At 43.5% G+C, this 13,637-nt stretch overlaps 1 protein-coding gene across 4 annotated transcripts in view; it reads right to left on the reverse strand.

Moving 5' to 3' along the window:
* The window catches only part of LOC138735794 (protein phosphatase 1 regulatory inhibitor subunit 16B-like), a 139,100-nt gene that overhangs the window by 88,086 nt on the left and 37,377 nt on the right, over positions 1–13,637 (reverse strand). For 3 of the 4 annotated variants that reach the window (XM_069884223.1, XM_069884224.1, XM_069884222.1), the window contains exon 3: positions 12,438–12,506. The exons of the other annotated variant lie outside the window; for it this stretch is intronic. In XM_069884223.1, the coding sequence (XP_069740324.1) occupies positions 12,438–12,506 (69 nt within the window). The remainder of the gene's footprint in view (positions 1–12,437; positions 12,507–13,637) is intronic. 4 annotated transcript variants of the gene reach the window in all.

Below are 13,637 nucleotides of genomic sequence, written 5' to 3' on the forward strand. Positions count from 1 at the left end.
ACCGCACAAATTCACTTTTCCAATCTATTTAGTGCTATCATCAAGCTTAGATACACTACATTCCGTCCCTTCTTCCAGATCATCTTTGTATATCGAGAACAGTTGCCATTCCAACACTGATCTGTGCAGCACCCCGCTCACCTGTGATTGCCAACCAGAAAAACAGCCCTGTATCCCAACTCTGGTTAACCAATCCTCTATCTGTGCTAATGTATCACCTATGCAACTCCATCCATCCTTATCTTATGTATAAGTCTTTTATTTGGCACATCAAATGCATTCTGGAAATCCAAGCAAACAATGTCCATCTGCTCCCCGAATATAAAAGTTCCAGACTTAGAGTAGCAATGAAAATAGAACATGATCAGGGTGAATTGATGGAAATGAGGGGCAAAGTAATAAAGGATTAGTCTAAATGGATGTTTGATGGCTGCCACAGTCTTAGTGGGCCGAAGGGGCCCATCTCCCTGCCCTATATCTCTATGACTCATCCACTTAGTAGAACTTTTTGATCTGCTAAAACCTCCTCTTGTCTTTACTCATCTGTTCACGGCAGTGGGAATGATTGTAAATCAGTTACCTCCCTTCAGACCTTTTTTCTAAACACAGTCTCTGCTTCCAAGAGTAGCTAACAGATCAAACCCTCCAGACTCATTCCCAAGCCACCTTGAGCTGTAAATTAAAATGCAAAACCTCAACTTCCTTGCATTGTCAATTGCAGTAATTACTAAGGGGTTGGTTGCAAGGCAGGATGCAATTATTATTGTGACATGATTCAATTGGTAACTGTGCCCGTAGAGAGGAAAAAAACAGGCTCATTTCCAGTTTAATTTGCATAAAATAAAGTATGAAACACAGAGGAGGCATAACTACTACCTTTCTTCCTTACAAATACAAGACAGCCTCCAAGAGAGATTTAATGTTAACAAGCCACCATTGCTGAATGTCAGCTTTTTTTTAGATTTAAGCTACTTTTTGCTCAACCTCCCTAACCTGAAATGGAAAAAAATACCAATTTTAACTTGCACAGTTTGGAGCAAATTTTCTTCCTGCAAGAATACTCCGGTATGGTGAAAATAATACCCAGATGGAATTTAACTGCAACCTGCATCACCTGACTTAGGCAGAGAGGATCATTGGGGTCTCCATTCCATCTACCCACCCCCCCCAACCAATCAATGTGATCCAACAGGATTGTTGTCTGAAGAGGATTTGTAATATTGTTGAGTGTAGAGCGCGTCAAAAGAACCAAAGACTTGTTGATCCAAACCAAGGCTTTTATTAACTAAAAGACTGGAGCATATCACAAGTAGGTCGACTAGTCTGGAATGACCTGGTCTGGCTAGGAGCAATCCTTTAAGACCTGCCAGTAGGTGTGGCTACACTCTCAGCCAATCACAGTCATCCTACACTACCATCTGTACATACACACATTGTAATATCACATTGTACTATCACATCGAGAACCCCTATCGCACTACACACAGCACCTTCTAGCTACCCTTCAGTAGATGTAGAAAGGTTGTTTCCTATAGTGGGAGAGTCTTGGACGGGAGGGCGCAACTTTAGGTGAAGAGCATCCTCTTGGTACAGAAATGGGTAGGAATTGCTTCAGCCAGAGGGTGGTAAGTCTGTGAAATTTGTTGCCACAGGCTGTTGTGGGGGGCCAGGTCATGGGTGTATTTAAGGCAGAGATTGATAGGTTCTTACTTAGCCAGGACATCAAAGATTATGGGGAGAAGGCACGATTGAATGGCAGGGCAGACTCAATGGGCTGAATAACCTATTTCCCCCTATATCTAATGGTCTTATGGGAAAGAGATACAGGAGTATCAGAGCCAGCACGACCAGGCTGAGAATCAGCTTTTTCCCAAGGGCAGTGAGACTCACTAACAACTGTTGAACTTCTTAAACAAACCTCTGAGATTCTACTATTTATTTTACAACATTTATTTATTTTTATATATGTATATACATACTGTTTGCCTGTATGTATGTTTGCTTGTTTTTGCACCGAGGTCTGGCGAACGCTGTTTCATCGGGTTGTACTTATACAATCAGATAACAATACAGTTGAACTTGAATTTATAATGTAAAAAAGATTGGACAATCTTAGGGGTCACAACTCTCTATTTCTAGATCACAGCTCTCAAAATGTTGTCTGATTTCTTTCACAGAAAGGGGTTGGAATTTTGAAACAAATATCTGAGATTACAAATGTTCCTTTCCCACCCCCGCAGGATTTAATCCCATATACAAAGACCTGGGACATCTATTAATGCTTTGATTTGCAAATAAAAGACAATGGGACAAGAATTTGACTTATTTATTATTGTCAAATGTACTGAGACACAATGAAAAGCTTTCTTTTGTGTACTACTCAATGGCTGGCAAAGAGTCTCTATGCTCTCAATAAGAAAATAGGAAATAGGAGCTGGAGTCGGTCATTTGGCTGCCATACTGATCGGGCTGTAAACTCAGCTTCACCAACCTGCCTTTTCCCCATAACCATTAATTCCCCTATTATGCCAAAATCTATCTACCTATGTCTTAAATGTATTTAATGAGGCATCCTCTACTGCATCCTTTATATCTTGCAAAATAAAGAAAGGCGTATAAAGGAGAGAATCACGCCACCTCCTCTGATGTGATCACCACTGCCATCCCCGCAACTATTATAGCAGGAGGCAGCACTGCTGCCAACATAGTCTTTAAGATTTAACATTCTTTTAGGTTCATGTAATAAAACAGATGTAACATTACACAAAATTGCATTTAGCCTATCGTAAAGCAGACAGAGATTTGCCATCAGCAGAAATTGTCCAGCACCCCTTATAGTCAGAGAATGAGAGTCCCTTCATAGACACTGAGTGTCCGTGAATTCGCCTCCAGCGCTCCTGCAGTCTTTGCAGCCGCGCAGACTTCAGTCCAAACCATCGCCAACCCGAGCTCCAGATCCAAAGCTCCACACCATCAGGAAGCCATCAATCCCCAAGTCCTTTCAGGTGCTCCTCCCCTACTCAGCGCCTTCTCACATCCTGGTTCCGATATGTGGTATCCCTTCAGCCAGTCTGAGCCTGTCTCCCGCAGACCGCGGCCTGGTGGGAGTCCTTTGCCCTCAAGTCGCCAGCGGCCTGTGGCATTCATGGGTTCCTGTTTTTTCAGCCGCAGAGCCCCTCATCAGTCTGCCCCCATAGTCACCATCCCATAGGGTCCTCTTCTCTACTTCTCCTTCTCAAAGTGGAGGTGGGGGGGAATGGTCCCCCATTTTCTTGTGCCCTACACCAGTCCTCTGCTTCCTCAGAGGCTGTAAACCCTCAAGGCTGTTGTTGAACAAAGACGCTGCCATCTTGGGCCCAGACCCCTGCAGTCACAGGATTTTAAATCAAAACACTGTCAGCTCATTTAATAGGCTATTTAAAACCTGTATGGAGACATCAGTAGTTGGATTGGGCAGTAAAATCCAGTGGGGGGGGGGGGAAATGTGTCTTTGCTTCCCGCTCTACCCAACCCCGAACTAACGTCAGCGCTGCCGTTATAGCAGCTCCAGCAGCGCCGCCATTTTTATGATCTCCGCTACTTACTCCTGTTGTTCCTGTGCTTCGTCCAGCAACAGGGGTTCTATGAACACTGAATTCAAGCCTCCATATCCTGCTGCCCATACTCTATCTGAAGTCCGTGATCCCCTGGTCCCGATTCCCCGCTCTGTGACTTGCATATGGCTGATCATTAATTTTACACAAATTTAAAAACAGTGAACACATGCTGAACTTATTTTTGATTAAATGCATTTTTTTTGACAAGCTTATTTGTTGCTGTTTCACATAGTGAGAGATGCAAACACAGAATCACCTTCTTACATGCAATACACAGACGTGCTGGAGAAACTCAGTAGGTCACGAGCATCCACGGCAAGTAAAAGGTAACCAACATTTCAGGCCCACGCCTTTTGTCAGGAATAATTAAAAAAAATGGTAAGGTCCTGAATAACAAGGTGAAGGGAGGGAGGAGGAGGGGAGGAAGGGGAAGGGCGAGGAGCACAGGCTAACAGGTATAGATGAATAGAGGTGGGAAGGTCTACCAAGGAAGTTTCTTGTTTAAGTCACATTCTCTCCTTGAGTTGTCCAGACCCTGCTCTGACTCTACATTTCCCCACACTATTTGTCATGATGCTGTTGGGATATACTGAGAAATGAATGAAGAATTGCGCAAGTTCTTGTCACAAGTCATAAAATGATTTACAAGTAAAGAAGTACCTTGAAGTGTTGAAATGAAGGAAGCGAGGCCAACTTGTAAACATAAACAACAAAGTGATAATTACTCATAGTCTGTTATGAGTGAAAATGCCACATTCTAGAGCGGGCCATTCCGGACAGGGGACTACAGAACATTTAAGGGGGGGGGGGGCACGGACCGAAATCAATTTCTTTTGGGTAGCCGGTAGGAGAGAAATACGGAAGAAACCAATTAAACTTTTCTGCTTCACAGGGAAAGGGGAGGCAGTAAACTTTGATCAGAATCCTAAGGGGATAATAGCCAAAAAAAATTGGAAATGGCCATTCTAGAGGACATGCATGGGGAGCTTAAAGGAGATGAGCAGGCCAAGTATTTTTACAGAGATTGATGGTGCCTGGAATGAGCTCTTAGGCGTACTGATGTAAAGAAATATGACACTAGCATTTAAGAGGCTTCTAAACCAGCCATTTTCAACAGGGGCCACAGCGTATTTAAGTAAAAGCCTTGTTTTTTTTTTCACCTCACGTAACTTTTTAATGTAGTCAGTAGAGAGAAGTATGGAAGAAATTAAAACCTGACTGTTTCACCGGTAATGGTGCTCATAAACTTTGATCAGAGTCCAAGGCAGTGTTCCTTCTAAGCTGTGCGTGCGGGCGCACACACAAAGGAAATCAACGAGCGCACCTTGTTGAGAGAGATATATAAAATCACAAGGGCTACGGACAAGGTGAATGGTCACCGTATTTCATCCAGAATGGGGAAGAATTAATCTAGAGTGCACAGATTTAAGGTAGGGAGGGAAAGATTTAAAAGAAGCCTGAGGGGCAATGCTTTGTCTAAAATCATGAGGACCAGAAAAAAAAGGTGTTCACTTTTTCTCGCAGAGGAGGTGAATCTCAAGTGAGAGGGTGTAGATTTAAGCTGAGAGGGAAAGGATTTAAAAGGAATTTGAGCAGCAGCTATTTTCTCACAGAGGGTGAACGATGTGTGGAACGAGCTGCCAGAGGAGGTGGTAGAGGTGAGTACCATTGCAACATTTAAAGGATGTTGAGGCAAGTAAATGGATAGGAATCCTTTCGAGGAATGTGGGCCAAAGGCAGACAAATGCAACTAGCTCAGGTCGGCAACTTGGTTTACATGGACAAGATGGGCTGAAGGACCTTTTGCCATGCAGTATAACCTCTCCAACTCTGCGGAATTAGCTGGAGTGTTCCCCAAAAGAACTGGAGTAGATTAAAGTGGATCAAGGGACAACGAACTCTGCTGTACACGTCAATGATCCTGTGATAAACATAGCATTGTGCAAAATAAAACTGAACTGCTATTTATTCCTGTACTGGTTCCCTGCCTGTTCTTTTAATTGAATTTTAATGATTATTCCCATCATACCTCAAGGCATATCTTTTATGTCCTCTGACAGTGAGATTAAACAGCTCTCATCGGAGATTTGACAAGCTGCTCCACCATCATTATCTGATTCACTCACTGAGACACTCGACAATTTTCTGTACAAATTGCCAAAACAGTGGGAAAAAAGTTGCATTTATATTCTGCATAATACCTAATCTCCATGCATGTTATTCCAATTTTTCCATGTAGCTAAGTATGGAAATACAGTAACCCCACTGATAACTATTGATAGATGCTGGATAAGTGTATTTTCCGGTTGCTTGAGACTTACACTTACAATGCCTAACTAATACACCTGCATTAAGAATGAACAGTTTAAAAGACAAAATACTATACTGAATATTACACTGAACCACTTGCATGAAAACCTAAACCTTAAAAGCATTTTACTTTATTTTCAGTCACATTCTTTGAAAACATTTAACTGTTGCGGCATCTGCAGGTTCCTCCCCCTCCACGGAGCCGCCCAAAAGACAAACAGTAACATTATAGATAATTAACCCCCCTCTCCCCCAAGTTTACAGATAAAGCCTCTGACCAGGGGTGACTCTTACTAAGCAGGGAATAAGGAGACACTGAAAGAAGGTTTCCCCAAAGGCGAGCGGCATCAATCAGCTCTTCATCCTGGGTGACGCCATTTTATTCAAACTGCTGCTACGAGCAAATCACGACCAAGCCACTCCGTTGGCTGAATATTTTCTCCCATCTTCACCAAAGTTTTACATGTTACTTCAAAAAACATTTACTATTTTTAAACTTAAGCATTTTTACCTATTATTTTATTCTTAATGATTTTTAATTTTTAATATTTATTTTCCTCAAAATTTTTTTTGCCGGTTACTTGAGGCTGCTGGTTACTTGAATTCTGGATTCTAGGTGTTTTACTGCACAATGACCCTCTATGAGCCATCTGTTTTCATTGCTCAGCAAGGATGGACTGGAAACCACTGCTTTCGATTCATTGTTAAATGACAATAATTACGTGTGCCATCCATGCTTCTCACTGGCACGTATCGATCAAACAATACTAACTCTTTGCTGCTTCATGTAGAAGCACATAATAACAGTGCCTCTTCTGAAAGCAGCAGACAGTATTCAATGATGAAGGCTGCTGGGTTTGGTGAGAGAGAGATATATCTATAGCAGGGCACAACACAAGGACAAGCAACATTCCATATCAGAGCAGTGCATTCCTCCCTCTCCTTTCCCATGAATCCTGGCCCAAGAGCACCTTGCTGCACCACATCCTAAACAAGTTGATTCCACCAACCAGAATGTTACCCGAGGACAACAAAAGGGTTGAGCACCTCAGCTCTGCCCACCTCAAAAGCGTGGATCTCCCAATGACCACCCATTTCAGTTCCCCGTCCCATTCCCTTGCTGCCAGACTGAGACCTCATCTTCTGCCTGGGCACCCTCCAACTGGATGGCAATAACATCGACTTCTCCAGTTTCTGTTAAACCCTTCCTCCATCTTCATTCTTCCTTCTCCTTTCCTCTAGCTCTGCCTCTCTCTCTCCCCCCCCCCTTTACCCTCTGTTTCCTTCCACAGAGCCAAAATCAATTTCCTCTCCCCCTCCTGTTCTTACACCTTTCTTTCTCAGTCTTTATCGAGATGCCTGCCTGCTTTTTGTTTTTACCTTGAAGAAGGACTCAGGCCCAAAATGTCAGTAGTATATCTTTTCCTCCTATAAACATTGCGAGACTGGCTGAGTTCTTCCAGCATTTCTGTGTGTTTTGACTACAAAAGGGACCACAATTTGAATCTGTTGTGAACTAGTGATTTAACACAACCAAACTTGAGTTCAATGTCATATATACCAAAGGTGTTGTACAAACAGACCAGTAGTCATCTCATACATAGTACTACAAGTAAGACACCGTACAAAAATGAAGAGTTAAAGCAAAAGATCAGTTGGTATGGAGAAAAGGAAATATAATTTTACTGCTTTGAAGTTCAGGAGCATGATAAGATTTGGAAAGAAACTGTCCTTGAATGTGGAAGTCCGTAAATCTTCTTCCTGATGGGAGAAGTGGGTGAACAGAGGGTGACTGGGGTCTTTTAGTATGTCGGCTGATTTTGCAAGGATACAGAAGAAACTATAGATGGTGTTGATGGAAGGAAACGGATCTTCAATGGAAGATCCAAGAGGACGCTGGAATGTAGCATCGTCTGCCATAGGTGCTCTGTGGTTAGTAATGGATTGCTTAAGGTGGTATGTGGGTGGAAAAAAGAGCTTGAGAACCACTGATTAAAGCTCTAGCATGATCAGAATTATTAGTAGTACTCTATTTAACACCACACCCTGCAGATTTATTTTCTGTGCCACTGTACACTGCACTTTTGTTTAATTGTGACATTGTGTTTGTTTTCTAGTCTGATAGCACGCAAAACAAAGCTTTTCACCGAGTCCTGGTACACATGACAATGAACCACTCAATTTAGTTGAATTCATTTTAAAATGGGGAAGAGCAGGGCAGCAGCAATACTTGGCTAGTTTTTTTACGGAGCTCCCACAGGCATGACCACTCTCTATGGGGTCCTTCTGTAAGTAATCATTCTATAATTCAGATACCACCCCCATTTATTTAAAAAGCAAACAACCCTGAAAGTGACTCACTTTCACACCGCCAAGTACATGTGGGTTGAAACGAGTAATTTAGTGGGTCCATACCTGGTAATCGCATGGTAGGAAACGTCCCAACCATGCAGGGTATGTTAAAATCAACTGGGCACTGACTCTTGGTATGGGCAAGTGCTGGAGCCTGGCCGAGATAACTTATTAATCACTTTATGGCGGTGTGAATGGTCGACTCGAATTACTAGGTACTGTTAGTGCCTGCATGTTTGTGTTAGATGATTTAAAGTACAGGTACACGCTGACAGCCCTGCCGACTGCACAGTTATATTTCTCAGCCGGTGGGGCTGTCAGAGTACAACCGGCCATGCTGTGAAATATAACTGTGCAGTCAGTAGGGCTGTCAGCACGTACTGTTGCTTTAAATCATCTCAAGGTTACTTATACATAATACAATGTAATGCTATGTAAATAGTTGTTATACACTATTGTTTAGGAAATAATGACAAGCTGGTCTGTGGGTTTGTCCTAAGTTTGAACAGTCTAAAGCCCACTGTGGTAGATTTTCCCATTATGATTTCACTGCCCTGCGAGTACATATTACATCACTTGTGACATCACCACTGGAGGTGGGAACCCCCCCCCCCCCCACCACCTTAGATCCAAGAGATTCAGATGAATGAGGTAAATCATGATCCAGTGTGAATGGCTTACTGGGTACTGCCTGCCCGGCAAGTTTACCTGCTTCCTAGGAGGGTTGGCGGTGTGAAAGGGTGGTTCAGCACCTCGCTCCATAGCAGATGCAAGATCTCTGGCTCTCCACTCATCTCTGGATCACCTTAAAAACAGCAATTCATACATACGGCTGCTTTCATCGATGACAGCTTAGCCTTTAATATCATTATTCCCTCCGTGCTGGTCAAAAAGCTGCAAACTCTAAGCCTCTGGACTCTAAGTCTGCAACTGGATCCTTTGCTTTCTCATCGGAAAACCACAGTCAGTATGAATTGGAAACAGCTTCTCCTCCTCACTGATTATCAACACAGCCGCACCCCGTGCTTATCCCACTGCTCTACTCGTTATACACCCATGACAGTGCGGCCAGGCACAATTTCAATGCCATTACAAGTCTGCCGATGACACCACAGTTGTCGGCAGGATCACAAACGGCAATGAGAAAGCGTACAGGAGGGAGATAGATCAGCTCCTTGAATGGTGTAATGACAACAACCTCACACTCAACTAGTTATGGAGTCCAAAATGACTCCTGCATTTCCTCCATGACACAGAGACAACACTTAAAAGACCTCCATTGGCTGTAACTGTTTCAGGACCACTTCAAATTGTGAAATGCACTATAGAAATGCAAACCTCTCTTCTGTTGAATGAAAATTGGCTGAAATCTTTGCCTGTCTATCAAAACTTCAAAAAATTGATTACACAATTCTTTCTACTTCCTGAGGGTGTGAAGTCCAAGTTACATGTATTTCTTCTTGATTGCAATGCATTTTGTTGCTGGTTTTTGAGATCTACTTTAATTACAATAAATGCTGCATTTACCCTCCTCTAAGCTCAGATCCGCTGCATCTGGGTTTTTGCTAATTTTCCTTTTCCCCCTGCCACTCTATGAAATCAGCCTTGGGAGCCCAGCTTCTACAGAATGTCTGTAAAATGCAGCAATCTACAGGATCATAAGGGTGGCAGAGAGGATCAATGGAGTGTCTCTCCACCCACCCTCCACCCCCAGCGATGTGATCCACTGGGATTATTGTCTGAAGAGGGTGCACAAAATCATCGAGGACCCCTTCCATCCTGCACACAGCATTTTTTAGCTCCTCCCATTGGGAAAGAGATACAGGAGTATCAGAGCCATCACCACCAGGCTAAGAAACAGCTTCTTCCCACCAGCAGTGAGAATGCTGAATGACCAAAGGATCTGCTCACACTGACCAAGCGAGACTCTCACATTTATAAAACAATATTTATTTATATGAATACTTGACTTGCATATGCATTGTTGGAGGATGGCCGATTGCCCAAAGACGTCCTCTATGGTGGGCTATCAGATGCTCCCTGCCCTGTTGGCCGCTCACATCTTCGCTACAAAGACGTAATCAAGCGCGATCTCCAGACATTCCATGTCAACCATACTGACTGGGGGGGCCTCACAAAAAATCGCACTGCATGGCATTCTGCGATTCGCAGTGGCGCATCACAATGTGCCAACAACTACAAAAGGTTCTGTGAGGGCAGAAGAGCTACAAGGCCCCGTGTTCATCTTCGCTCGCGACGGGATGGGCCGCGATGAAGATGACAATATGAATTGTGTGTCTGTATCAGTGTTATGTCTAGTTGTGCGTCTGTAGGTTTTGGATCGAGAACAGGAGAACGCTGTTTCTTCAGGTCGTACTTGTCCAATCAGGTGACAATAAGCTTGACGACAATCATATAGAAAGGAGAAGCACAGTAATTAAAGACAACTCTCTTGATGACATTGGAGAAGAGCAATGAAGAGGATCCTCCTTTGAGATTCTTTCAGAAATCAACAGGGCAGACCGTCTGTTGCCCTGAGATCCCTAGTCAAATTTGCTTGGGCTTTGCTGCCTGTTCCATTGTGGAGTCTTACTCTGAGAGCCACTTTCCTGACACTTCAACGAGAGCCACTCAGAGATGGGGCTGTTTCAAGCATAGAGACTTCACTGCACTCACAGAAACTCCAATGACTTGGTGAACATTTCTCCCTCACTTAACATCACTAAAACAGCTTATTCTGTTATTATCTCGACAATGACTGTGGGATCTTGCTGGTTACAAACAGACTGTAAGGCAGTCAAACTGTTCCTCACATTTATTCCACAATATGTCTCTTTCCCCACCTTCGTATACATTTGCTGCCTCTCTGTGCATTACCGAATGTTTGCTTTAGTAAATTTTTAAAAATTTAAATTTAAATTTAGACATACAGCAAGGTAACAGGCCATTTCGACCCACAAGCCAGTGCAGCCAAATTTACACCCAATTAATCTACACACCCAGTATGTTTCGAACAGTAGGAGGAAACCAGTGCCCCCGGGGAAAACCCGCGCAGACACGGGGAGAACGTACAAACTCCTTACAGATAGCGTGGGATTCGAACCCAGCTGGTGCTGTAAAGACGTTGTGCTAATGGCTACACACAACTGTGCCACCCCTGTGTGTGTTATTTCACTTGAAAGACCTTGCTGCCTGAAATAGATGATGTTCTATTCTTCGATAAGCACAAAAATGAAAGCCATCAAATGATGAAAAAGTGCTGCTTCCGGCAAAGCCACTCAAGAGTTGAGTGCCTTTCCATCTACATTAAGACTCCAAAAAGCCAGGCATTTATAAAAACAATTTATCTGGATTTTTATTGCAAAAAGACAGGAGAATTACTTTAAGAAGCTGATTGAAGTTTACATATAAAGAGGGTCTGAAGAATAAGGTACAAATCCTGAGGAATTGTTCCACCTTTCAACAAGATTATAGACAGTCTGATCTATTCCACCAGCTGTCTGCTTTTTACTCACACCTTGAAAAAGGGCTCAGGTCCAAAACGTTGGTTATGTATATAATTGTGCAATCATCGAATTTTTTGAACCACATTTTTATGCCAAAAAGAAGGGGGAGTCGACTTTTATACTGGTCATACTTCTGACTGCAGTAAGTACCTGCATCTTTCAAGGCGTCAGGAACTCAGATGGCCAGGCCCAGGTGGTAAGTCCGCATTCGGGGCATCAGGAGCTCAGATGGGCAGGTGGCTGGGGCAAGGATCTGCGGTCGGAAGCTCTGATGGACAGGCGGGTGGGGCATCAGGAGTTTGGATGGGTGGGCGGCTGGGGCATCAGGAGTTCGGCTAGGAGAGCAACTGGGGCACAGGGATCACGGATGAGTGGGCAGCCCGGGCAGGAGCTCAGATGGGCAGGCGGCCAGGGTGTCAGGAGTTTGGATGGGTGGCAGCCGTGGCGTTGGGAGCTGAGATGGACAGGAAGCTGGGGCATCAGGATCTTGGATGAGCAGGCAGCCGGGATATCAGGAGCTAGGATGGGAGGGCAGCTGGGGCGAGGATCCGCAGACAGGAGCTCCGATGGACAGGCGATCGGAGCATCAGGAGTTTGGATGGCCGGGCAGCCAGAGCAAAGATCAGCGATCGGATGCATGAATGGGCAGGTGGTGGAGGCGTCAGGAGCTTACCTGGGAGGGCAGCTTGGTCGTTGGGATCTTGGATGGGCAGGAAGCTGGAACATTGGAAACTCAGATGAGCTGACAGGTGGGGACAAAAATAGAGGGGGGTCAACTTTTACACGGGTCACACAAAATCACCTGATTTTTGGGATACTATCACCCATTACACGAGTACGTACAGTATATATCTTTACCTCCTATGGATGCTGTGAGACATGTTAAGTTCCTTCAGCATTTACTGTTTTTGTTCCACCTTCCTATCCAGTGCCCTTACTCCTGCATTCCCCAACAGTTCAAATATGCAAGACACATTTGTGATATGATGTTCATTCATTTCTTAATTATGGAGTTATATAATCCTTATTGCTCCCTTTGTAATCTGCACCATTTTACCAGTATAGAATAAGAAATTTCCTCCAGTGGAGTCACTTAGAATGCAGACTGCAAAGCACATCATTCTTTCATCAGGGAAGAGGTCCAAATGCCACAAAGCTTACAACAGCCGGTTCAGGAACAGCTGCTACCTCTTCACCGTCAGACCCCTCAACGACAAACTCAATCAGAGACTCATTATTTGTGCATTTGATTCATTTTCTTTTTAATTCTCTCTGCATTGCACAGTCAATTTGTTTACCTTTGCTATCTACACACCCAGTCCTTTATTTGTTTACGTGTATACTCTGCGTATAGTTTATTTTTTGCACTACCAAGTAGTGGTAATTCTGCCGCGCCCTCAGGAAAAAGGAGTTTCAGGGTTGTATGTGGTGTCATGTATGTACTCTGACCATAAATCTGAAATCTGAAGAAAAAAAATCTTTCCCCTCACAAGTGGCCTGTAATCTGCTTCAAACATCTTCACCTGAGGGGAACCAGATACCTTTCTATAAAAATAACAAACAGCCAGTCTGCAGCAGAAAATTTTATAAATTGCGAGATACAAAAGCCCCATAATATTACGAAAAGTCATACCAGCTTTGAGAGAGCTACTAGTTCCTTCTTACCTCATCCTTTGAGCAAGAATGTCTCTGATATTCAGAAATATTAAACACACTGCAAAATCATTGAATCACCCATTAAAATATAAAAGCAACTACACAAAATTCAATTGTACCGAAACTGAAACTGAGCCAATACCTAATAGCCTTGTCCCTTGAAGGAGTTCATTCTCCACTCAAAAGAAATTGTGGAGTCCCTCTAACAGGGGTTGGA

The sequence above is a fragment of the Narcine bancroftii genome, chromosome 6 (assembly GCF_036971445.1).
Source record: "Narcine bancroftii isolate sNarBan1 chromosome 6, sNarBan1.hap1, whole genome shotgun sequence".
In the NCBI taxonomy this organism is placed as follows: Eukaryota; Metazoa; Chordata; class Chondrichthyes; order Torpediniformes; family Narcinidae; genus Narcine; species Narcine bancroftii.